This window comes from Telopea speciosissima, chromosome 1 (assembly GCF_018873765.1).
Source record: "Telopea speciosissima isolate NSW1024214 ecotype Mountain lineage chromosome 1, Tspe_v1, whole genome shotgun sequence".
NCBI lineage: Eukaryota > Viridiplantae > Streptophyta > Magnoliopsida > Proteales > Proteaceae > Telopea > Telopea speciosissima.
The window spans coordinates 79,381,578-79,405,989 of record NC_057916.1 but is presented as its reverse complement, the minus strand read 5'-3'; the positions used below and the strand labels follow the sequence as shown (position 1 = coordinate 79,405,989).

The 24,412-nt window shown below is 37.5% G+C and overlaps 2 protein-coding genes and 2 long non-coding RNA genes across 7 annotated transcripts; 3 read left to right on the top strand and 1 right to left on the bottom strand.

Annotated features, from left to right (window-relative positions):
- Nucleotides 1-1,266: 1,266 nt before the first annotated feature.
- Nucleotides 1,267-24,164, top strand: LOC122657674. Its single transcript, XR_006332397.1, has 3 exons — nucleotides 1,267-1,277; nucleotides 7,415-7,420; nucleotides 24,014-24,164. It is a non-coding gene; the product is annotated as an uncharacterized LOC122657674 (long non-coding RNA).
- Nucleotides 1,347-3,720, top strand: LOC122655167 (ubiquitin-related modifier 1 homolog 2-like). 4 transcript variants are annotated; one of them, XM_043850289.1, is made up of 5 exons: nucleotides 1,347-1,459; nucleotides 1,562-1,720; nucleotides 3,039-3,114; nucleotides 3,286-3,368; nucleotides 3,567-3,720. In XM_043850289.1, exons 2-5 carry the CDS (start codon nucleotides 1,698-1,700, stop codon nucleotides 3,682-3,684), a joined length of 300 nt encoding a protein of 99 aa, XP_043706224.1. In that variant the 5' UTR covers nucleotides 1,347-1,459; nucleotides 1,562-1,697; the 3' UTR covers nucleotides 3,685-3,720. The 4 variants fall into 4 exon arrangements, with proteins under 4 accessions (XP_043706224.1, XP_043706956.1, XP_043707718.1 ...); XM_043851021.1 differs by having other exon boundaries at nucleotides 1,370-1,453; XM_043851783.1 differs by having other exon boundaries at nucleotides 1,442-1,459; nucleotides 1,566-1,720.
- LOC122651480 lies at nucleotides 4,887-7,017 on the bottom strand. Its single transcript, XM_043845260.1, has one exon. The coding sequence runs from the start codon at nucleotides 7,015-7,017 to the stop codon at nucleotides 5,044-5,046; it is 1,974 nt and encodes a 657-aa protein (XP_043701195.1). The 3' UTR covers nucleotides 4,887-5,043.
- On the top strand, nucleotides 7,065-7,327 carry LOC122658250. The gene is made up of 2 exons (XR_006332456.1): nucleotides 7,065-7,116; nucleotides 7,203-7,327. It is a non-coding gene; the product is annotated as an uncharacterized LOC122658250 (long non-coding RNA).
- Nucleotides 24,165-24,412: the final 248 nt, after the last annotated feature.

Genomic DNA, 24,412 nt, shown 5'->3' with positions numbered 1-24,412 from the left:
TTACTGAGCCATGTCACACCTTAGCGTTTTGTAAATTCTTCTTAGTAATATATATTCCTTGTTCATAAAAAAAAAAAAAAAAGAAGTTATATCGGCCTATCTATATCGGTATTGGCCATGATCAATATCACATCAATACGTATGGTTGGTATTGGCAAAAATCCACTGAAGAGTTACCTTTTTGGCTAAATCAACTTATACTAGAGCGATTCCGAGTGATACATATTGGTGGTGTATTGGTTTTGAAACTGACCAATGACCAGTTGAACTTTTATCGAAAAAAAAAAAAAAAACCCAATTGAGCAAAAACCATGGTCATGAGCATTAGTTAGCAAATACGGGAACGGCAATAAAATGGAGCATTACGGTATGCGTTTTAAACGAAATTAAACGGTGAACGGTACGGTCAAACAAACGGTAAAAAAAATGGAGAACGGCAAACGGACGGCAAACGGATGGTACAAATTTTAAAACAGATTGTTTAGCCGTATGCGTTTTTTCTCATATTGTTGAGAAGTATACGGGAAAACGCATTTTAAACGGTAACAAACGGCAACCGCGTTTAAAACACGTTTTAGCTAACAGAGACTCATGAGTCCAACTCTCCTTGGGGTTTACCTATTAAAAAAATGGTCCTTTTAGGTATCACTATGCTTAGTGAAGAATAATGTTTTACTATTTGCTATTGACAGGACATGGGTTAGTCCATTTGATAGAGGCTGCCACATATATCTCAATGGACAAATTTTAGTCCAAAGAAAGCAAGGGAAGCTGTTCAACTCTTTGGGAGTGTGACTCTGGCACGTGTGCGAGGCCAATGGGAGAGCATGCGAGGACATTAGGTGAGTGGCTTTTGCACATTTCATTGGGGGGATTGGGAGGGGGGTTTATTGTGTTTGGTGCAAAGCTTACGCTCTTGGACAAAGTTCTTATACCCTTAATAAAATTACTAAAATACCATCAAATGAAGATGAACATAAAATACAAAATGATATTTTTTATAATTTTAGCTATTTCTTCTATTCCATTTAAGATGAAATTGTACCAATGAGAGAATAATTATCACCTCCTATTCGTGGGTACTTCCAATTCCTTCAATAGGGGAGAGTGGACCCCACCTTAGGTAGTCTTTTTGGATAGGGGGTATGGTGGTCATTTTCGCCCCTATGTGAGGAATTGGAGGAATTGAAGGGGATAACAATTCACCAATGAGATGCTTGTCAGATGTTCTATTACGTGGATTGATCCATGTTCTGCCATGTGACTAATAGTGATGTGTTATACTTCGCTAGCGCAGTGACAAGAAGAAAACCCTAAAAACAAAAGTATCAGAATCTTTTGGGGGCAAAACCCCAGATTAGCAGTAGCGGGGACGATCTGAAACAAGGCAGCTGCATCATCCTATCCCTGCAAATCGTCAGTCGGCTACGAGACAACTGCTACTCCGGTGACGGTGACGGTGACGGTGAATCGCTCTTATCTCTCCTGGTCTCCTGCTTTCCCTATCCCTTGTAATTCTCATGTGGTAGAAGTTTAGAACTGACATGCCTTTCTTTATCAGCCAGGTGCGCGCAGGGGTCAACTTTTAGGTTTTTTTGTGCAATTAGAAACGAATCGAAGGGGAGAACGACGACTTAAGGCTCCCTGAGGGTTTTGGTTCCATAATTCATACCTCTATCTTAGCATTCTTGGAGATAATGCAACTCACTGTGGAATTCGGGTAAAGTTTTTCTCTCTATTTCCGGCTTCTACAAAATTTCTCTGCTTTGCAACCCAATCAGGGTATACTTGTGCGTGTGATACTGTGATTCCTAGGATCCTAGCAATCTTTCTATGTATATGTTTTGTAGTTTTACGCTTATCCATGTGCATGTTTTTAATGACGATACAGAACTCTATTGAGGTGGTTGGTTCCTTATTCTTCTGTGGTGAAATTCTGGTTTAGCGAATAGCGAGAGTGCAAGGGAGGAAGAACATTGTGGTCTCTCAACAGAGTTTGCTATTACGCAGATTGTCTCCTTCCTTAATTGTTTATGCTGTAGTTTTATGGTTAAAATCTACTATATGTATTCTTGGTGGATGCACCAAGTGTGAGGAACCAAAAAGGTTTCCTCTCTTAGATGGGTATTTTCTAATGCCAGTCCTTCAAACTTGCAGTTTAATGGATGATGTATGGCAACGTTAAGTTTGTTCATAAGAAACATAACTGGTATGCCAAAAATCCTTGGACTGATGATGTATATAAGTCAAATTAGTAACTTCTAAACATTTTGAGTGTCATTAAAGGTGTCTTCTTTCTCCAGCCCTGTTCTTCAATTTGGTGCCCTCAGGCCCTCAACTGTAGTTTCTTAAATATATATCACTTGAGAAGCTTTTCTAAATAATAGGTGAAGTGCAAGTTTGTTTATTCAGAACATGTTGTGTTTAATGTTGCAGAATAAAACCTTTCCTAGAGCATCTCACAATTAACAAAACAAGTCTATAGACTACATGAAGCAAGTTTCTACCAAAATAAATAATTCTTTAGATACACCTTCCTTAGCAGGGAATTCGCGGAAGGGTTGCCTGTTCTAGGCTTCTTCCGGAATGAAATACCTTGATTTCTTAGATTAGTTTGAGGAATTAGCTTGCCATCATAATCCGTGTATAAGATAATGTTAAGAATAATATTAATGGATAATGGAGTAACCAACAAGCTAACCCCACCCCCAACCCCCCCCCCCCACCCCCCCCCCACCCCCACCCCCACCCGATTCAATGTGATATAATATCATAGAGTAACAATCTTAGTCCAAACAACATCGTATGCTTTTATTAATGGTAATAGTGGCTGCTCTAAACACAATGGTCGCCATAGATGCATGAGTTTTTTGTTATTATGAAATTGTTTTTCAGTGTTGTTGTTGTTGACTTGCTTATATTACTAGGCTTCTGGGTCTATGATGGTTAGTTCCTCCTACTTATTACTCTTGTTATTATTGTTAACATGCCATGTTTTCTTTACGAATGATTTCTTATCGTATAACCTTTCTACACAGTGGTGGACTTGAGCTTCTTTGCCAATCCATTAAGATCCATAATGTTGATGTTGATATGCCAGCTGGGGAAGAGAAGGTAACGATCTCTCATCAAAAGTTTTTTGTTTTATGTTTTGTCAAATTGAAGAAGATTCCAATGTTGCTTACCGTAGCATGTAACTACCCCTATTATCTATTTTTGTATTTGTTTTTTTGGCTTGTTTGCTTAAAGCCTTAAGCTATGTGCCATTTGACTTGTTCCTGTCAGTTGACAATGAGCAACTTGCTGTCTTGGGTTCGTACCAATTTGATCAAGGAGAGGCCTGAAATGTTCATGAAAGGAGATACTGTGTAAGTTATGGGGAGTTTCTAAATTAATTTAATATTGAAGTGAACATTGATTACGATACATTCAAATTAAGTCTTTTTTTTTCTTTGTATTAGTAGTGTCCAACTCTTTTTTGTTTCCTTTGTTCTTTAGTACTTTCATTGTTTTAGTTTCTTTTGACGGGATGAAGTTTTTGTCTTTCTTTATGCCACTGTATGCAGGAGACCTGGTGTCCTAGTCCTTGTTAATGATTGTGATTGGGAGTTAAGCGGTCAGCTTGATACAACTTTAGAGGAGAAGGATGTGGTAGTTTTTATTTCAACACTGCACGGTGGATAATTCTTTAGGGTTGCAACGTGTAATCTCTCATACACATAAAACACAAAAATGGGGGTGGGGCGGGGAATAGGTAGTCATATTCTACTCTAGCATTGAGGTCTGAATTTGTGTAATCCTTACATTTTTTTGTTTTTTGGGGTGGGGAGGGGGGGGGGGGGGCAGTAGCATTGGAAATTTAAGAAACCTAGTGTTATAGTGTTTCTTTAGCAAATTACCTCTGTAATGATTGTTTTTTTTTTCTTTTACTTCATGTAATCTGTAATGATTGGTTTTGTGTTATGCTGAAGGCACACTATTTCTGTGGTTTGCACCTTCAAAATATACTATATTTTTTTGGGAATAGATTTTAGTCAGAGGGAAGGAAAAAGAAGAGGCAGAGAGCTCTGAAAGTATATGTCTTCAAATATTACTAGGAGTGGTATTCACAAAATAAAACATTTGGTGAAGAGGATCTACTAATCTAGACTTGAAGCCGAATGAGTGCATGAGAAGGTTGGTTTGTCAACCTTACTATAGTGAAGGGCGTGAGCACTGCGTGTCTCATGCACAACAATCCGTTGCTTCGATCCAAGCTAAATATCCCTCCATTCAAGTATTCATAATGGAATTTTAAACAGATATTGACTCCCATTATTCTTACCCAGTCACTGGAGATTAGGCAATCTCATTGCTACTGATTCCCTTTACTGTGCTCATCCCCCTCCCCACCTTCTCTTCTGATGCACTTCCAAGTACCAATGCTATTAAAAAAAATGTAATGTAGTTATTATCCTTCGCTGGGAAAACCCGAACAGAACCCAGAAGTCACTCACTGCAACAAGTATCTTGAACCCTCATACATCAATTCAAGCAGACTGGACTCGCATCATCAACAAATCGATGGCCTTTTCTAATTCCACTAAATTTAGGATGAGACTGGTTACTTTTGTGGTTAAATAGCATTCATCTGGCGTACAAGAATTTTGATTTGGGTATGGAATTTATAAAGAATGTTGTATTTGCAATTTGATTCATGGTGATACATTGTGATTGCTGAAACAGGTAAAGGAGGCAAACCACAGGTGAACGACCTGTAATAAAGGACTCCTGTTCAATGTGAATGTGAAGCTCTCAATTCAATTAAACTCTCAGCCTTATCCCAACTCTTATTGCAATGGAAAGGTTGAAGGTTCAGTCTACATGGAAGCTTTTAATACAACATAAAGAATTGGAAAACTGCAGGTCATTAAATTTTGAAAAGGAGCTCTGGTGCCTTCTCTGGAGTCTGGTATTTGGATGATGGGGTGTCGTTTACTTCAGGGACTTTTTACCATTGATGATGAAAGATTATACATTGAGAGAACATTGAATCAGTTGGATTTAAAGTTCAACAGTCCCCTGATTAAGGGCCGTGTATCTCCACTGCTCCTTCTCCACAAAATCTGCATCGAGGAATTGAGCTATAAAAGCCCAAAGCCTGTAGGTGTCGTTGAAATTGGCCAGGAAACTAATTGCAGCCGTGACAACAGTTATCCCCAGTTCACCTCTTTCTCTCCTCTTGTTTTCTGCCATTCCCGTTGCTTCATGGTGTCTTGTCTCTAAGACACGCTCCTTCTCTCCTTCGTACATGTCTGAGAACCATATGTTCTGTAGGAACCCATAGCTCAGAGAAATATTGCTTCGATCTGCAAGCTTCTGTACAACCACGGGTTCAATCTTCTCTCCTTTCCAATCGAACACATTGAATGCCAGGGCAGGTCCCCTGTCAAATTTAATCTTTGGCCCGTAGATTCTGATGAGGGGAAGTCCCTGCTCCGGATGCTGGAGCTTCATCAATGCATTTACCAGCCAATTGGTCAAGTATCTTGCTCTATTGCTGATGACTATGAGCCCCAAAGAATCCGCATGATCCAAATACTTGCATTCGATGTCTAAGCTCTTGTTGTCCATGTCATTGGTATTGGTTTCTGTACTCTCTGCTTTTAATAGATCATTGGGCCTATCTATTTCAACAATTTCAGGGGTTGAACCATGTTGTAATCCTTCCAATTGAGTTCTCCTGTTTGAGCTCAAAGATCTCTCCCCTAACCCAGTACTCGTCTGAGGTTGCAGAAGAATAGGACCGGAGAATGACCTGACGGATGATAAATCATCTTCCTCGGACTCTAGCTTAGATATTTCTTGGGTCTGTGAGTGACCATCAGAATCATCAGAGGGTAATTGAGAAAGCTTCTTTGTTGAGACAAGAGTGACAGCGATTCCTATGCTGCTTCTAGCCATGGTGGAACCCTCCAAGACGGAAGCACTCGATCTTTTGACAAAGAGGCAACCAAATCCTGATGGGTTCTCCCCAAAAACCTTGAAAAAGGAGCAGATAAGGAAGTCAGGCCTAAAGAGAGAGAGGCCCAATGTGTCCATGTCCTTCGATCCTAATGCACAGGCATCGAGCAAGACGTGCCACCCATTCTCCTGTGCGATGCTCATCCATAGATAAGAGTATCGTCTTCCAGTCATCCTCGATTGCACTGGGAACACGAAAAGTCCCCGTTTCTCTTTCTTCCTCTTACTCACAACCATATTAGTCAGTTTTGCAGTATGAATCCTCAGGCTCGGCCATGAGAATTTGGCGGACATGACTTGGGCGCCTCGCTTCTGGGAGCTATCAATCATGGCTCGAACAGCCTCGCTGTCGTAGTCATAGACTGTAAGGAGCCTGCGATTGGATTGAAAAGGATAAGATTCTGCCAAAAGCTTAAAAGCAGATGCCCTGTTTGCTGTAAAAACCATGTGATAATCAGTGTCAGAGATGTTGAGAAAATCCATGATTCTCTTCCTGATCCTGGATTCTAATTCCGATTCTTCGCCACTGTTAAGTGTCTGAGATTGCAGAGTTGGGGGTTTGTAGGAGATGTCAAAGAAGGGGAATTCGAGACTGTTGGAAGGAGGAGGAGGAGGAGAAGAAGATGATGAAGGAATTGAATTGGAAGTTTGATTCTGGGAATAGGAGAAGAGGCCAAAACCGATGTAATCGAAGCAGACGCGGTTGGAGAGGGAGAGATGAAAGTAGTGTTGGGCTCTGATTTGATCGGCCTCATGGGTGTGGGAATAGTATGGGTAAGCTGTGGCGAAGCGAGAGAGAGCCTCTGCCAATGGAGGGAGGGACTCATGGTTGGTGAATTGGGTATTTGGCAAGAGAGAAGCGGCTGTGGCGGCATCAAAATTGTAATGAGACGCAGCGACTATGTTGATTGGTTTAGTGGTGGGCTTTGGAGCATCTGGTAAGCCGAGTAGAGGGACTGGGCAGCAGCCATGAAAGCAGGCCTCCGATGTTTCTTTAATGCGATGTGAATGCATTTCTCTGCTCATTCTATTTTTACTTTTGATAGTCTTTGTTTAGCTCCCTTGCAATCAATCCCCTTTCATGGTTTCTGGGTATGAACTGTAAACGAAGAGGTGTGAAACGAGTGAAGAACTAAAGATTACAAACACCTGTAAAGTGTCATAGAGTACCATATTCAATATTGTAGTAGAAGCAAAAGCCATGGCCCGCACTCAATTGGGTTTTTTTTCGAGAGTGTAAAAGAGCTATAGAGAAAGTTGAATTGATGTTGAGATGAAGACGAAGATACATGGACCGAGCAGCATCGTCGATGGAATTGTGACAGGACAGGAATGTGCGGGAGAGCAGATAGAAACAAACGGAAATCGACAGAACCGTGACTTTGTCAGGGTTCGTATGTGGTAGTGGAAGGCCACTGTCGATGCAGACCCAGACCGAAGCTTCTTTCTTTATGGGTTGCGATTTGGGAAATTGGAACGGTGAAAATTGTCATCTGCTCTCCTCCCTCCGGATTTGGGAATTTGGAACAGTGAAAATTGTCCTCTGCGCTCCTCCTCTTCCTCCCTTCTCCGGTCTCCTCTGTCTGCAGACCCAGCTGCTATTCCTGACTTGATGCCATGTTGTCTCTGAACTTTGAAGGGGAAGACGCATTTGTTAGTCAATGGTTCAGGTCTCCATGGTGAATAGATAGAAACTGGGGTAGTTGCATTTAGGGCTGTAAATGGTTAATCGAAAATCCGAATTCGATCCGCATCCGTATCCGTTTAGGGACTTTCGTATTCGATTAGAGATATCCGGAAAAAAACCTGAATACTCCGATAAAAATTCGAATTCGAATACTTAATTATAAAATATTAAGTAAATAACTATCTTAAGGGTTTTTGAAGATTCAACAAGTTCTAGAATATGAGGAGAAGAGAATCATGATCTAAAACTATGGATTGAGAGTGAATTGTATCCACTAGTGGGAGGAAGGTTCGAGTTACACAAGGCAGAGGTGTAAACAGATGGTCAAAAATCCAAATTTGATCCGCATCCAAATCTATCCGAATCTGTTTAGAGGTATCTTTATTTGACCAAAACATATTCAAAGCCGATTACATCCGATCCGTATCCGAACCAAATCCAATCCGTTTACAGGCCTAGTTGCATTGTTCACTTGTATTTAATAAAGACACATTTGGTTTTTAGTAGAAAATATGTGAGTTCTACCCTCTGACCAAGTTCAATATGACATTAATTAAGGTCAGAGGAAAAAGTGAGAAGAAGTTTCAAAAAGCGAATAGTGCTTAAGAAAAGCATCTACGTATTATTTCCCCTTGGATACTGTCACAGTAGTCAAGTCTTGTGGGTCTTTTTCATGTTAGGATGTTAAATGGTAAAGTTTCGGTGTAAACTGTTTGGTTCGGTTTAACTTAAGATTTTTAAATAAAATTAAAATCGAATCATTTAGTAAATCAATTTTGGTTGCATTAGATTTTAAATTTTTTTTATTCAATCAATTCTTTTCTTTTTTAATTTTTATTGAAAAACATGTAAATTTAACATTGAATTGAATTGATTATTGTTATATTTTTTTAAAAATAAAATTGTAAGATTATAATTGTTTATATGTTTTAATTTCTTTTTATTCAAAAAGTTTAATGTCTCATAGCTTTTAGTAGGATTTGTTATAATTGTTTATTTTAACCATGAATGACTTGACTTTACTATGTATATAGCAATCGGTTTATCGTTGGTTTAAACAGTTCAATTCAGTTTAAACCATTTAACCAAATGTCTCAATTTTGAAATCAAAGCCAAACCATTCAATAAACGATTTCACAGTTTTGATATAAACGACTCGGTTTAGTTGCAATGTATGTTTTCGATTTGAGTTTGACACCCTTACCCTACCTGTACAAAGGAGGGAAAATTCCATTTGATTACAATCTCAGTAACTAAATCTTGTTACAAAGAGTAAAACACTAAGGTTCAGGTCTCTCCTATTCCCTTTGATTACAATGTCATTGTAACTAACTCTTGTGACAAAGAGTAAACACTAAGGTTCAGGTCTCTACGAGAGAGAGAGAGAGAGAGAGAGAGAGAGGTGTATACAAGTAGGAGAAATTACATATCAATACAATCTAGGTATCAGTTTGAAGTCAGCGATGACTTGGAGACCAGGAATATGTTAGAACAGGAATTGGCTTGAACCTTCAAGGCGCGTTACAGAGTCACTTTCCTTAAGACGAAATTCGTCCCTACTTCCATATGTAAATAGGTTGCAGACGAATTGTCTCCCAGGATACAATGAAACCTCAAACTGTGTTGATTATCCTGGCTGCGTATTGCACAAACGAAGCCTAGAAACAGTTTTAGAAAGTCTTTTGAAAACAAGAAAGCCAGTAGCAGAGAAATCTGTTTCCTGCAGCAAAACAGACTCTTTGCAAGATCACTCTGAGAATGAGGAGAAGAAGAGAACGTTTTTGGGATCTTTTCAAATTTGAAAATCCTCTGAATATTAATAAGCCACTTGGCACCTGTTCCCAACTGATGGATTCTTCCATCTTTGAATTTGGGCCGTTAGATCGTAACTGTACGATCTAAACCATCCAAACACATAACAGTCATAATTGTTGATCAATTTTGAACCTGGTCCGTTAGATCGTAACTGTACGATCTAAACCGTCCAGAAGTTTAACCACCATAATTGTTGATCAACTGAATACATTGATCTCATCCAGATTCAAATCGGACCACTTGATCAAAAGGAAAGGTCCTGATCAGATTTTGCTCGAAGCGTGCAAAGTGCCAAGTGCGTGCGCCACTAACGCCTCTACAGCCCACTGCCCACACCGCGCGTACGCGTGCGCGTGCGCGCTCGGACGAAAGACCTCGCCCATACACGGTAGCTCGCACATACACCGTAGCAACCTTTTGTTTAATAACTTAAACTATAGATAAGGCTATATTAAATATACCAAAGTATATACTCCAACGTTTCCAATGTGGGATTATTCCCAACACCATTATGTTGAAAATCTCCAATAGAATATGCCAGAGCATTGCCCCTGCACCACAAATTTGTATAATGTATATAATTGAGGCATGGGGGTTTTGGGGGGAGACCATTGAACACTCCCAGTTTAGGCATTAAAAAAAGTTATAAAGTGGAAAAGATATCATAAACAAATAAATATGTCCACTAGAGTCTCTCAGGGGCCAAAATTACAAAAGTGAGAACCCAATATTAAGATTAGGATTTAGACCCACATATTTGGATCCACAGATTCATGTATGATGAACCATATGGTTGAGATAAACCACTAAAATTGAACTTATCAAGAGGAACCCAGATATATCCTACAATCATCCTACCACATTATAAAGTCATGTGATTGAGAGGTGGTTGGTGTGCAAGAAAGGGTCCCTTTGTATTGGAAAATTTTCTATTAATTATCATATAAACACCACTTTATCAAGTATCGGAATCCATAAATCTAACACCAATTAATCCCCAATTGGCGTGCAATTCTGTAGGTAGGGATGGGGCTCACAACTAGACAGTTCATATTGGAAGACCACTTGCTTGGTAGATTTAATTGGTATCATGTGGACGCTCAATCACGTCTAGCTGTCACTAAATCCAAAGGTGCTACCAAATCCATGACCAAAGGGTTTGAATCCCCCCCTCTCCCTCTCCAAAAGAAGCAGACCAATTTTTTCCCCCCAAAAATACTTTCTATTTTTATTGATCACACATACTAAAGTACTTTTTAATTTTTCAGGTCAAATGGGCAGTTCATGTACCCATGGATAACACACTATAGATTTAAAGGGGTAAGAGATCGCTGCTTGATCGCATGACCTTTGCACCAACACAAGGTCCAATGAGGATGGATTTTTTTATTTCATGGAGGGGTGGGGGCGGTAATTTTGCTCGTTCTTGTGTATAGGTGCAGGGTCCACGCGACCGAGCAACGTTCTTTTTCCTATATTTAAGATTGACAGTTATCACCCAGAGGCCGACCCCATTTAGTTGGGATAAAATTGAGTTGTTGTAGTTCTCACCTAGAGAAAATTAGGTAACAATACGCGGCTCCATATAAGGATAAACTTGTTAATAGCTTTTTATCATAATCCACATTTTATTTTTTCAAATTAAATCATAAAAATACATATTAAATGTGAAATTAAAATTTTTTTTATAAGAAGATAAGAAAATATCACTAACAAGAAAGAAAAGAAGCTACATTATCATAAGTTTCTCCATTCTAGTCCTAATGGCTAGATTGAACCAACCTAGTATGGGTTTAGTTAGCTGTTTGGAAAAGGCTACCTAGAGTGAGAGTGGGAGCGTGGTGGTCTTTTATGTGTCTAATAGGTTCGATCTAATGTATGTGTGTTAGATTGAGCCAGTCTAGTATGAGATAACTTTTTTTTTTTTTTTTTTTCTTGATAAGAAGTATAAGATAAGTTAAAGGGCTTGATTTAACGTGTTCCATTATCAACTCTAAAGCTTTTGGCGAAGTACCTAATAGACTGTTGCATCCAAAATTCTGAACTTGTTAGAACAAATCTTCAAAAGAGAATGGCAATAAGTAATCAGTTCTTAATCCCAATATCCTTATTGCTCAAATTCGTTTAGAAAATTGGCAAGAAAGAAACCACTCTGTCTCATTTAGGTACTGAGCTCTTAGTCCTCTAAAATTTATTTATTTTTGGGTGGAAAGAAGTGTAGTTTCTTAAACACCTAATATTTTCACATTCAATTCAATATATACAAAGTCAACAAATAAAAAACATGGGAAGATTTTTTTTTTTTATATTTTAAATTATTTTTATAATATCTATGATTTATGCATTGAATAATACCTGAACTATTCATCTAAGAATACTTGTAGAGAAGATACTTCATTTTGTGCTTCATGCATACTCAGGCTGTGAAAGTGTGCGAATCCTCCTCGAAAGGGGCCTCGAATAGAATCCTCCCTTTGTAGATCATAGTTTGTGCAACTTAGAGGTTGAAAAACTTTGACAACTACTTGTGAAATTATTGACTATAGAGAACCCTTAAGAGCTTTCCATGTGTGTATGACTCAAGTAGACTGACTTAAGATAGTCTTTTGTCTTTGGATATTGCCTTGTGTAGGTCTTCCATTATAACCACCTATTCTTGTAATGGTTTGGTCAAATTGCCTAATGAGGAGGAAAGGAAGGCCAAATTACTTGGGCATTTGCTAATGGACTTGTTTAGTAGACTAGGCCTATTATATTTTGTTATGTGTGTCTTGAATTCTTATATCTGTTTCGATGTTTACTCTATTCCAATATTTTTTGTGATGATCTGAATGGGATTTTTTGTGATGTTTGTGATGGTAGCAGAGGACTTGGGCCGATAGACTCCGGTTTGATCTGACCCTATGGATTGACCCGACTTGGAGGAGTATTTATATGTTTTATCGTCTTGTTGTGTAAGCAAAGGGAATCAAGTGAGATATGAGGATTTTTGAGTTAGGGTTTTCTGGGGAAAGAGTTTTTGTTGTGCCGTTTTGGGTGTTCTTGAGAGATCTCCATTGTATTTTTTCTTCCATTACGTAGTGAATGATTTTCAACTTCGCCCGTTGATGTAATACATCATATTGGTGTGTGAACCACGTTAAATCTCAATGTCATCTTTGTTCTTTTTTTTTTTTCTGTTTTTTTTGTGTTTCGTACTATTTGTGTTAATATATTTCTATGGCCACCACAAGATGCAGCAAGTCCGGCCCATTTATGATTGAGGGGTAATTTGGTTATTTTCTTAATCATTTTGACATGATGGATCTAAAAAGTCCAACTTCATTTAGATTTAAGTAGTGTATTGCTTGGTTCAACCAAAAAAAAAAAAAAAAGTAGTGTTTTGCTTGGAGATGTGGTCCCATTGGATGTCTAAGAGTAATTTAGGTATTTAATCAGAACTAAGATTTTTAATTTTGAAAAAAAAAATCCGGTCCTAGAGTATGGCCTATGCCAACACTCCCATTAGTTTATCTTTCTCCCTATATTAAAAGACATCTCTATCTCCTTCTTTTGAGGAAGAAAGAGACATACATATGGGACAGAAAACTAATTTTTTTTTGTTTTAAAATATCCACAACTCCCTATAATAAATAATAAAAATGGTTTCATTTCGTATCGTACAAACCTCTACTGACCCAAAACCGAAACAAAAAAAAAAAAGGCTATCTAATTATTCATCTGGAATGAGTTTCCACTCTGATTGCGTACTTGCATAGTACTCTAACACCTCTCCGTGTCCATCTCTCTTCTCCCATAATAGAGGGCAGGTATGTCATTTCATAGGAGTGAGGAGAGAGATAGACATAAGAAGCGCTAACATAATCTATGCAGCCCGACAACGTTCTTTTCCCCTATCCAAAATAGCCAAAATTTGATTTCTTGTTAACAAAACTATAACTCCATATTTTCGATCTTAACCCATTTGGTTGAAAGTGAAGTTAAGACAAGGGAATTACAAAATTAAAAATAAAAACAAATCCCGGGATTTGAACAGGACAATAAAGAATCCCCTTGAAAAATTTAATTATCATATTTGATAGATTTCAAATAAATAACACAGTCATGATTAAAAATTTTATTTTATTTTTTAAATAATTTTAGTTCCCTTAATTTCCCTTTAATTAAAAAAAAAAAAAGGATCCCAAGTGAGTGGGGAGGAAAAAATAATGATTTGAGATTAGTCTATATATATATTTTGATCAATCACTACATGCACACAAATGCCGTGATGTCTTAAAATGAAATAATTTCACCGTAGGTCGCAAATATTAGCAGCATAAAGTAGTACAGTAGAAACTTTTCCACTGGTATGTATACAACCCCAGGCGTAACAAAAAGGAAATAGCAATCAAACAAAAACAACGCAAGGATATATCCGTAGAGTCCGGATCCTCTACTTTTGCCTGCCCCTACTTTTGTGTGCGCTCTACATACAGCGAGGCGCCCAAAGACCGCCTTACCCCTACTCGGGCAAAGTGCTCGGGTAGGGGTAAGACGGTTTTTGCGCGCCTCGCTGCGTTTGGGGAGCACACAGAAGTAGGGGCAGGTGGAAGTAGAGGATGTCGATTGATATTCATACCACAGTGAGATGAGATTGACTTCTTTAGCAATGAAGAATAGGGTTACAAGCTGTCTTTCTGAGGTAACTTTTTCTCACATATTAATACAATTCTTTCTAATCCTTAGCAAAAACAAGTTGTCTTCTCATGTCTCTTTGTTTACTAAGAATTTCCCATATATATAACCCTAATATTCTCCATTGTTACCAATTTAAAGGGTTAAAAAAAATAATAATAAAAAAAATAAAAAAATAAAAAAAAAGAAGACAATTTTCAAAATTATCCCCATATAAACCCTAAAAATACACACAATTTAACTCACAAAAACACAAAATATCAATCCTCAATATCCTTCTATTAATGTCTTATGTACACATTTGCTTTTATGACTTCTAAATAATTTCAATTCCATTTTATATTTTGAAGTCTTAGATGAGTTTAATATCCCTGATGAGCCATCATTTCAAGATCAATATAGTTAGATAAAATATTATTTGTCTAATATTGTTTTAGGGGCAAAAAAAGTTCAAGCATGAAAAAGGAACTAATAAAACTAGGTCACATTAGACTGAAATTTTGTCTTTTTTTAAGTTTTTTCTTGGTCACCATTGCTTCCAGGTAAAAACCCATAAACATTTTCTACTAAAATCTTATCTATTTATACTTAACTGCTTTTGATAAGGAAGTATATTGTACATTATCACAACCAGAAGGTCTTTTATTCCTTTTTTAAGTGTAGCATAAACTTGCTTAGATGAACCATCTAAAGCCAAATTTAACCATATCTAGATAGAGAACATGGAAGAAATCCTGCAAGATCAACATGATCGAGGAAGAGATATTTCTTCAAGGAATGATAAAACCAGAAAACCAAAGCAGCTATATATCATGCTCCTCTAATGATATATTTCTTTGAAAACTAGCTTAAATAAGTGTTATATGCCATTATAGTATCTTGCTTCTTCCTTTGTAAAACTAGTGAACCTGAAAAAGATGGTGTAAGTGAAAAGGTTTTCAATAGAAACCCTTTCCTCACTCACACTAGGCAGGTCGATCTCCAACCAATTAACTCAGAAAAACTATTTCAAGCCTTTCAGTCTGTGTGAACCTTTGGGAATGCACCCAGACGGCTAGCTAGCCCACCAAACAGCATTGTTAGGAATTAACAACGCAGTAGAATAACGATTTGCAAAAGAAAATCGAAGAAGAAGATCACACACACATAAAACATATATTTATGTGGTTCACCCAATGTGGGCTACGTCCACGATCGAACGATAAGATGAGCTTCCTATTTCAATAAATAAAGATTCAATCCCTAACCCCCTATATATAACGTCTCACATATAACAATATAGAGAAACCCTAATCCCCAAATATACAAAATTGTCCTAACAAGTATAAATGGCTCTTTAAAAATTCAAGTTGGATGCCGCGAATATTACGGAAGAATCACCAGTACTTCTTGGATTAAGTTGAGATCAGACTTCACCAATAACATATATACTACACATCCCATAAGACAAATGGGTATTTGGTTATTCAAGGGAAAACATTAAAAACACTAATTAATTCTTCCTCACCATGGGCCATGAACTGCACATCTCATAAGACAAACAAATGGGTTTTTGTTTACTCAAAAGGAAAGTATCAAAAAACAGTAGTAAAGATACTTTGTGTTTCCACCATTGTTGATTCACATAGAAGTTGGAAGAGAAATTATTGTAGGAGAAGAATAACAATATATATAAATGATTCTTCTGAAGTAGTGCTATATATTAATTAATTTAAATATCAAACCTTTTGCATGAGAAGAGAAGAAAAGCATTTGGGTATTGGATGATGACAATAATTAAGCTGAAACAGTCAGAGGGCAACTCTCCTTTGGCGGGTCATTGAGACCAAAATGCAAATAAAAGCATTAATCCATTAGAACCTGCCAAGGGAGAGCTGCCTACAACTGATTAGCTTAGCAAAACATAACCAAACAAAGGGCGCCTCAGCTCGCCGCATCTCTGATTGCTTGAACTGGTCCTGGGTTTTGCCGGGGACTGCTTATGAGCTTTATAAGGCATTGGCATGGGGTGGTGCGTGGTGGACACAAAACGATGGGATAAGCCTATGTAGTAAATAGCATATGCTTGACAGCTTGAGGGTTATACCATTGGATATCCTCTTCCTCTCTCCCTTGGCCTGCTTTTGTTGGATTTTTATCCACTGTTGTATCTGTAGCGCTGCTATACTCATCGTGCGGTGTTGCAGATGCCATGTGTGCACAGCAGGCCTCACATGGCACACATGGAACCTACAGCGCCGCAAGATGAATACAGCAGAGGATAAAATTCCGAACTACCCTCTTTTTCTCTCTATGTTGTTACCTTGTCTTGAAAAGCTCCCTTCCAACATGAATGATTCAGATTCTCACATGGCATGATTTAGACCTGTGAGACCTCCTTCTCTCTCTCTCTCCCTCCCTCTGTGTGCGTGTGTGGCTCTTTGTTTTGAAGGGTAGATGCTATCTTTTACGACAGAAGGTGGCAGAAAAAAACTGGGCGGCCTTCAGCCTTTGAGACTCTGAAGGGCATATCCTGTGTCATATTCCTTCTTACTTTTTCTTTTGCCCCCAACTGATGGCTAAATTCTATGTCAGTCAATGACAATTTCATCCCTACTCTTCCTTAGAATGTAAATTCTAGGCATTTCCAATTTAACATCCAACATCAAATAAGGGATTATCTAAATGACACCACTATATATAGGTGTATGTGGCTGTGCGCCACCCTCCCCCGCCCCCCCCCCCCCCTCCAAGAAAAAAAGAAAGATGTAGCTTGGTTGCGTCTGTGACCGGTTCATGCTTACTTCCGGAGCAAACAAAAGCACGCTTTGAAGAGATGCCCTGTCTCTAAGGTCTTCCTATTCGGTTGAGGTAAATTAATAATTAAGCTTAAGGCTTAGTAGCTTTCGAATGAGGCCTTGTGGTTATTGCTTGCCAGAGGGGCTATAGGACAGAAAAAGGCTATGCTATCATCCTGAGCCAATTAAAACTTGTAACCTTCTTTTGATTTCTCTTTGATTCATTTCTAAAATTTCTTTAAGTTAGTGTTTAAAAAAAAATCAAACTAATTTGAAAGTGACTTATCATTATTTTATTTCATTATCTAAAGTTTATTAATCTTGCGTATTTTTGTTAGTATACATGTGAAATGATAGGGTTTATCTTCATTGAACAAAAAATATATTACACTAAATAGGCAAAAAAAATAATGTTACAAATTATATGACACCTCTTTACCAAAAAATAAATTATGTGACACTTTAAGCGGTGTCAATAAGAAAATCCCTTAAATAACTATTCAGAGAATTAACTCCATAATACATAGCTAGTAGCCTCTAGTATTTACTTAATTTGGTACTTTGTTTTAGAGGCTCTACACTTGGACTTTAATAATTTAGGAAAATTGGTAGTGATGCTTTCTGTCAAATCTTCATGAATATTTAATTTTAAGAATCTTGGATATTTTTTTTAAGAAATATTAATTGAAATTACTAAAGCATATTTTAAAAGCGAGTATCTTATTGAATATGACTTATAGTATCATTTAGAGAATTAAAATCTGGCCTTTATAGAATTAGAATATTGCCCCATTTGTTTCACAGTCAAATTTTCTGTGGCAATGATATTTTACATGAAAATTTTCTTCCATTCAAAAGTTTCCTACTTTTCAATGCACATTTTTTTCTTCTTTTCATTTTACATTAAAAAAACAATGAGGATTCCAGAGGGAGATTGATCAATCAGGTCAAAATTGTCAAACTAATCAAAACAACTCTCTCATTAATTATCTTTTTCTTTAGCACCCTTGAATGTGGCATGTAGGGCTATCCAGACATCATGTGTTTCAAAGTATATGATCACAAGGCTCAAAGTTCAATAATATGTGATAATTTCAGAAAGGGCTAATTTCTTATTGATTTTATTTTATAAAAATTAACCCAGCAATACAAATTATTGATTATTGAGATTTGAGAAGTGATGAACTCTATTATGGGTCTTAAACCTAGTTTTATAAATCTGTGATGAACAAATATTAAATATATGTATCATAATTTTTAGAAGTATATTTTTGAAAAAGGAAACTTTAAATGTTTTTTTTTTTTTTTTGTTAGAATGGAAACTTTAAATGTTATTTTTCTAAATTTTAGAAATAAATTAAAATTTTCATGAACTCCATGTGTTGATATCTGATTATGAAAGTATATATCGTTTTTTTTTATCGAATGGGGTTGGGGGGATCTAGACTAGATGAGGAACAGAAAATCGTGGACTTGAAACCTCATAATGGCTAGACTCTATTGCATTAGTCTCAAGCCAGCTACAACTGTCCTCATTTTCCTTAATTTTGTTTTTCAATGGGTCAAAAGTTGCATTTATAACAAAGGCCATTTAAAATAATAAAAAAGTCCAATTATGTTGTCTTGTTATCCTAAAAGACTAAAATTATGATTTCTCATTTTTATGTAAAGTCCCATGGCCTTAATTTTGTTATCTTGTGATCCTAAAAGGCTAAAATTATGGTTTCTCATTTGCATGAATAATCTCATGGCCTTATACTTATCTTTGAAGTTCACAAATATTAAGGGGTATACTTGTTATCAAATGGCTTACTCCTAGGATTTTCTTGCTTCGATGTAAAGAAATAAAAAAAATAAATAAATAAAATCATTGTTAGGATAGAACACACCAATGATATTTAATTTCTATAAATACCAATATAACTAAGCCACGTTAAAATTAAAGATCTACACATTAGACGTTTCTAGGTGATCAATTATAGAATAACTATTATGTTGAATGAAAACCTATACACATGAAGGAAACACAACAAAACCGAAAGAAGAAACAATCACAACGGCTCTGTTTGGTTGCAAGGGAAATCAAAGGGAAGGGAAGAGAAATTTTTTAAATCTGAAAAAAAATATTTTTGTAATCATTACCCCATGTGATTATATAAACTACTTAAATTCTTACCATACATACTTTTTTGGTAACGGATTTCTTACCATATTTAGTAATGATACATTTTACATATAATTTTTAGTTTACATTTTAAACCAAAGAAAAATGGATACAAAGTAAAGTAGAAATTAATAACTAAATATGGAATGATTTGGAGTTAGTGATATTGTTAAATGGGGTAATACTTACAAAATTTTCTTTTTTAAATATGAAAACTTCACTTCCCTTCCCTTTAATTCTCCTTGCAACCAAATGGAGCCAACGTGGTTCGTGATGGATTTCTCCTCATGTACGGAAAAAAGAGGCCCACTGAAACAAGATTTTTTTAACTTGGTTTCGAACGATTTTTCTCTCGAGTTCTATTTTGCATATGAATCGCTAGTAAAGGGTTTCACAGATCTCGTTTCCGATTTTACTTACTTGAGGTGTTGATTTTCGTACGTGAATTACGGTGTGACAATATTCTTTTTGTCAAGGGAAGTAGGGAGGTACTCTAATTTCTCATGTATTTGCCACAACGGGTTTGAGATGAGGGTTTCTATACTCTTGTGAATCCACCTATTTGGGTGAGTTATTTTGTGATCCAAAAGGAGGGGTTTCTCTTGATGTTTGGTAGCCTCTAGTATTCTCTAGAGAAAGAATATAATCCTATATTTTATTATTATTATGGAAGATTTATCTGGACAAGACCCTATGGTTTTTTCCCTTCTCACCTTGGAAGGGTTTTCCGCATTATAAATTGAAGTGTTCATTTTGTAGCTTGGTTTATTTGATCATTTGTGGTATTAGTTTTGCATATATTAGTCCATTGCGTTTGTCCATTAATTTGGACATAAATGGGAAAAAAGATTTGATTTTTCCAACTATTCAACAATGTGCTTACGTCTACAATAAAATGAGAGCAGTCATTACTAGGAATGGAGAAAAGGGTTATAGGCTTTCTTCCTCATGCCTATCTATGTTTACAAATTAATAACGCCACATAACCTTAATAACCCCCTATTGCTAATAATTTATAGAGAAAACAAGGAGATGCAATTCTAGAATTACCCTAATGTAAACCCTAAAAATACACTATAATTAAAAAAAAAAAAAAAAAAAAGAAAAGAGAAAGCTTTTCAACTCCCTTGTCTTTGTAGATGAACGGGTGCTATAAAAATTTGGAGAATCATTGAAAAATCAATATGGAGAAAAGTTTTCCTTGGAATAGTGTATTGCCCACACTTAGCACACAATGGTGGGGCGAGGGGAATGACCGTCCCCTACTCCCTATGAAAGAAGGAAATCTTGATCTCTAAGATGCTTCTATGCAAATTCTCACTTGCCCTCACGAATGCAAGGGCCACACTCCCCCACAGAGAAAACTCCTCCTCTAATCAATATTTATTTTTTTATTTTTTCTAAAATAAATATCTGAAAGATAGTGCGAACAATCCACCTTCCGTTTAATATATATATATTATGTTATACAAAATTACAAACATGTATGCACAATGGAATCTTACGTGACAATTTCCCAGTCACTGTGAGTCAACATAGAAATTCAGCAAATTCAAATTAATGTCAACGATACGTCCACAAAGAAAGCAAATGATATGATGGATGATGCCATTTTTATCCAGATCACTGGTAACCGTTGGTTCACCTCCACGTTCTCCCATTTTTTTTCTTACTTTTTCTGTAAAACGAAGAGACTGGGGAAAGATCAGTGGGTCCCAAAGAGGTCCCACCCTTTTGAGTTTCAATGGTCCAGATTTATCTCAACCCCATGGGATCAAGCGTAACTTTTACGGATATTTAAAGTAAAGGATAAAGAAACTACCGACCAGTGGAGGTTCCCGGTGAAACACCACACATGAGTGATGGGGCTGCCGACACGTGAGTTTGATTCCAGTGTTGAGAGTTGAGACCTGTTTCCCCCACCTTTACAGGTTATTACCGGTATACCGGTCAAGCTAGCCGCCTTCCAAAAATACTGTGGGGGAGGATGGAAAAAATTTTGCTGCTTGTTATAACGTTGGTAGCCAAAGAAATAGGATCTTAAAGGGTATTTTAGAAAATTTCGATTGGGGAGGGTAGGGGCCACGTGCACGTGACAGCTAATGAGAGTACGTTGGCATCTAGGGACAAGAATGCAAGATTTCCCCCTTACCTGGGGTGGGGTGGTTATTTCACCCCATTGTGTCTGGGCATGGCGTGCACAACTCCCCCAAATTTATCCTCTCAAGTGCGGTGCAGTGACAGTGCACCACACTTAAGAAGCCAACCGTCCATCAAACCTTTGAGCAGATAAAAAGATGTCACTGTCCATATTTTTTCGTTTGAATTCTTAAGTGTTGTGTCCATCAAACCTTTGAGCAGATAAAAAGATGTCACTGTCTATATTTTTTCGTTTGAATTCTTAAGTGTTGTGTTGTGCATTTCCCCCCCCCCCCCCCTTACAAGTCGCAACACAGAACATTTTCGCATACATAAATATCAGTTTAGGGTTTTTTGGCCTCAGCTTCATTGCCATAGAGCAGTGAGTATTGCCTAAGGCTCCGTTTGAGTGTTTTGAATTCCTGGTAGAGAGAAGAGAAGAGCATAGAAGCAGATGGGGAAGGCGACGGCGAAGGTGACAGAAACGGCGAAGACAAGGCATGGGACGATGATGGAGAAAGCACCACCGATGATGATAAGCATCAGAAAGTTTAACTCATTGGACAAAAAGCTTGATACCATATACGAAGATACTACCACCGCTCAGGTGAATGAGAAGATCGCTGGCTGGTTGAAGACCAAGCCTACCTTACTCGATGTCCACCATCACCATCACCACCACCACCACCATCAACACAGAGGAGCTCCCAACCCTGCTTAAACCTATAGAGATGAAAATAGGTTGTGTGGATTTCATAAGAGATCATGAGTTTCTTCTCTTCTTAAATCTGGCTTTTGGTTTTCTTTTCTTCCTTTTAATTAGCCACATTCAGATCCAGATAGGGGGCTTAAAACGCTTCCTTGAATTGGGAAATTCTTTTTCCCCTTATCTTTATACCTTCCATATTAGCTAGAATATATAGAGAATGGTTAACGATTCACGCGTAAATAAAATCTGCAACATGCCAATATCTGCCTGGCACAGTTGGTGAGTCATGGTTCGCTTCATGCCCATGCTCTGCAAGAGGTCTTGAGTTCGAATCTCCTGGCTGATACTTTCCCCCCTCCGCGATTCAATCCCCACCTCTATAGAAAAAAAAAAAAAAATATATATATATATATATATATATACAAAACTCCCAGTTCCAAAAAAAAAAAATCTGCGGTAACATCAGTTCAATAGTCAATCTACTTCAAAATTAGGATCCAGATCGAATAAATTTAACCAAACCGAATTTGGTGGATTTGTCGTCCAGATCAAAACTCAACTGCACTAACCTCGAGCCATCTAAGCTAGGTATCATACAAAGATATAGAAACTATAACTCAACAAAACCGTTTAAAATTTAAAAAGAAAAGTCCTTACTTGTGGGCCATATAGTTGAATTAGGCCAATTAAGGGGGGTTTCACTTATTTATAAACTGAGGCTTTAGTAGCAAGATTTTTTAATACCAAACTGAAAAAAGGGCAACAACTTTTTTGTGAGCCTTTAGTTACCTACGCTATTTATTCCGAGTGCAGGGAATGTATGTTAATGACTAGCACAGCCGTTTAGATGGAATCCACTCGAGTCATCCGGTTCAATCCACTCCTCTTATTCCCTTTCTTCTTTGGTTGTGAGTCATCCTCCTTGATATATTGCAACATGGTAATGAAAAAAATAAGTTGCCTAGCACAAATTAGATCTGTCATTTGCTGGCAACAAATCCAGCCGCAACCTCTACCCTAAGGAGAAAGAAGGACAAATCCAAAGAGGTGAACAAACACGAGTAAAGATGTCGGGGCCAACATAGTGATCATCCACTTCCTCAGTTTCCATCCGAAACACTCCCATGTCTTTACCAGCTCCATCTTTCATAAGACCATATATGTCGATATCAGTGAAGTAGATAGAGTTGGGTTCGCATCCTAAATGGTTTGTTAGAGGGGAAGATGGCGAAGGAGGCATTAAAACCCACAAACAGAGCACGGTTGTCCAGGCTGCTCTTCACCTGCGTCCACTTCCTGTTATCAAAATTGAACTTGTAAACATCAAAACCATCTGTTTCATGAATGTGATTGTCGCTTGTCGCAGGTTCACAGGCCTCATAAACATCCTGTGCAACCATAAAGAGTTCTCCTATTGACTCCACAAGATAAAATTTTGCACAAATGTTTAGACCCTCTGCAGGTTCAGCAAACTCAATTGTCTTTGGATGATCAGGATTGGAAATATCAACAATCAACAATTTCCCTCTGTAAGTGATGGCATAGAATTGACCATTGAAGTAAACGACATCGTAAATACCTTTATTATCACTGTCTAAAGGAGTCCAAACTTCATCTCCCAATCTCAACACGGCTACTTTATTGAATTACGAAAAGATCACCATTACCACGCATTTTTCATCATCTTCATCTTCATCTTTATCTTTACAAGAAAGGGTTGTTTTAGGAGAGGAACGAGTTGGTGTGGAGGGCAATATCACACCCAGCGGACAACTTCTGGACCTACAATAGAGGGGTATTGACCAGGGAGTGTTGGTTGAGGTGGAAGTTGAATTTGATCCCGAGAAAAGGCGTTTAATAAGTGAATTTCCAAATCAAGCCCCAAAGTAATCAACCAACCGCATGAGGACCAACACTTCCTGCCGCGGGCTCCTGGCAAGTTCAAGTGGTAAACCTTTTGGCTGGAGAGAGTGTAGAAGCCACGCTTGTCACTGTCTTCCTTCTCTGCAAGCATTAGCCAGGGATCAACAATAGTAGAGAAGTTGCGACTGAAACTGATCAACCGCCATGGCCGGCAAACCGCACCAAAATGAACAATGTCTTCGATTGCCGAAAACTGATCCACAATCAGTCCTAGAATGTCATTGCAAAGTTCGGACCAGTTCCCCATACCCTTTCCTTGTCTCGTGCAAATAGAGTAGCGAGTGACAATTAGACAATCCAAAGGATAGAACTATTTAAAGAAACAATAAGAGCAAAGTTAATTAATAACAGAAAATAAAAGAAATCTTGGCAAACACATTATTTGCTAAGCCACGAAACAGAAGCAATCACATACATATAGTCAATACCAAAAGGCCAAAATTGCTTATAAATTTCAATCCACAAGTACAGAAGTTTCAAAGCCTTGTCAATCTCAAAAGATTATTATCAATCTAAAC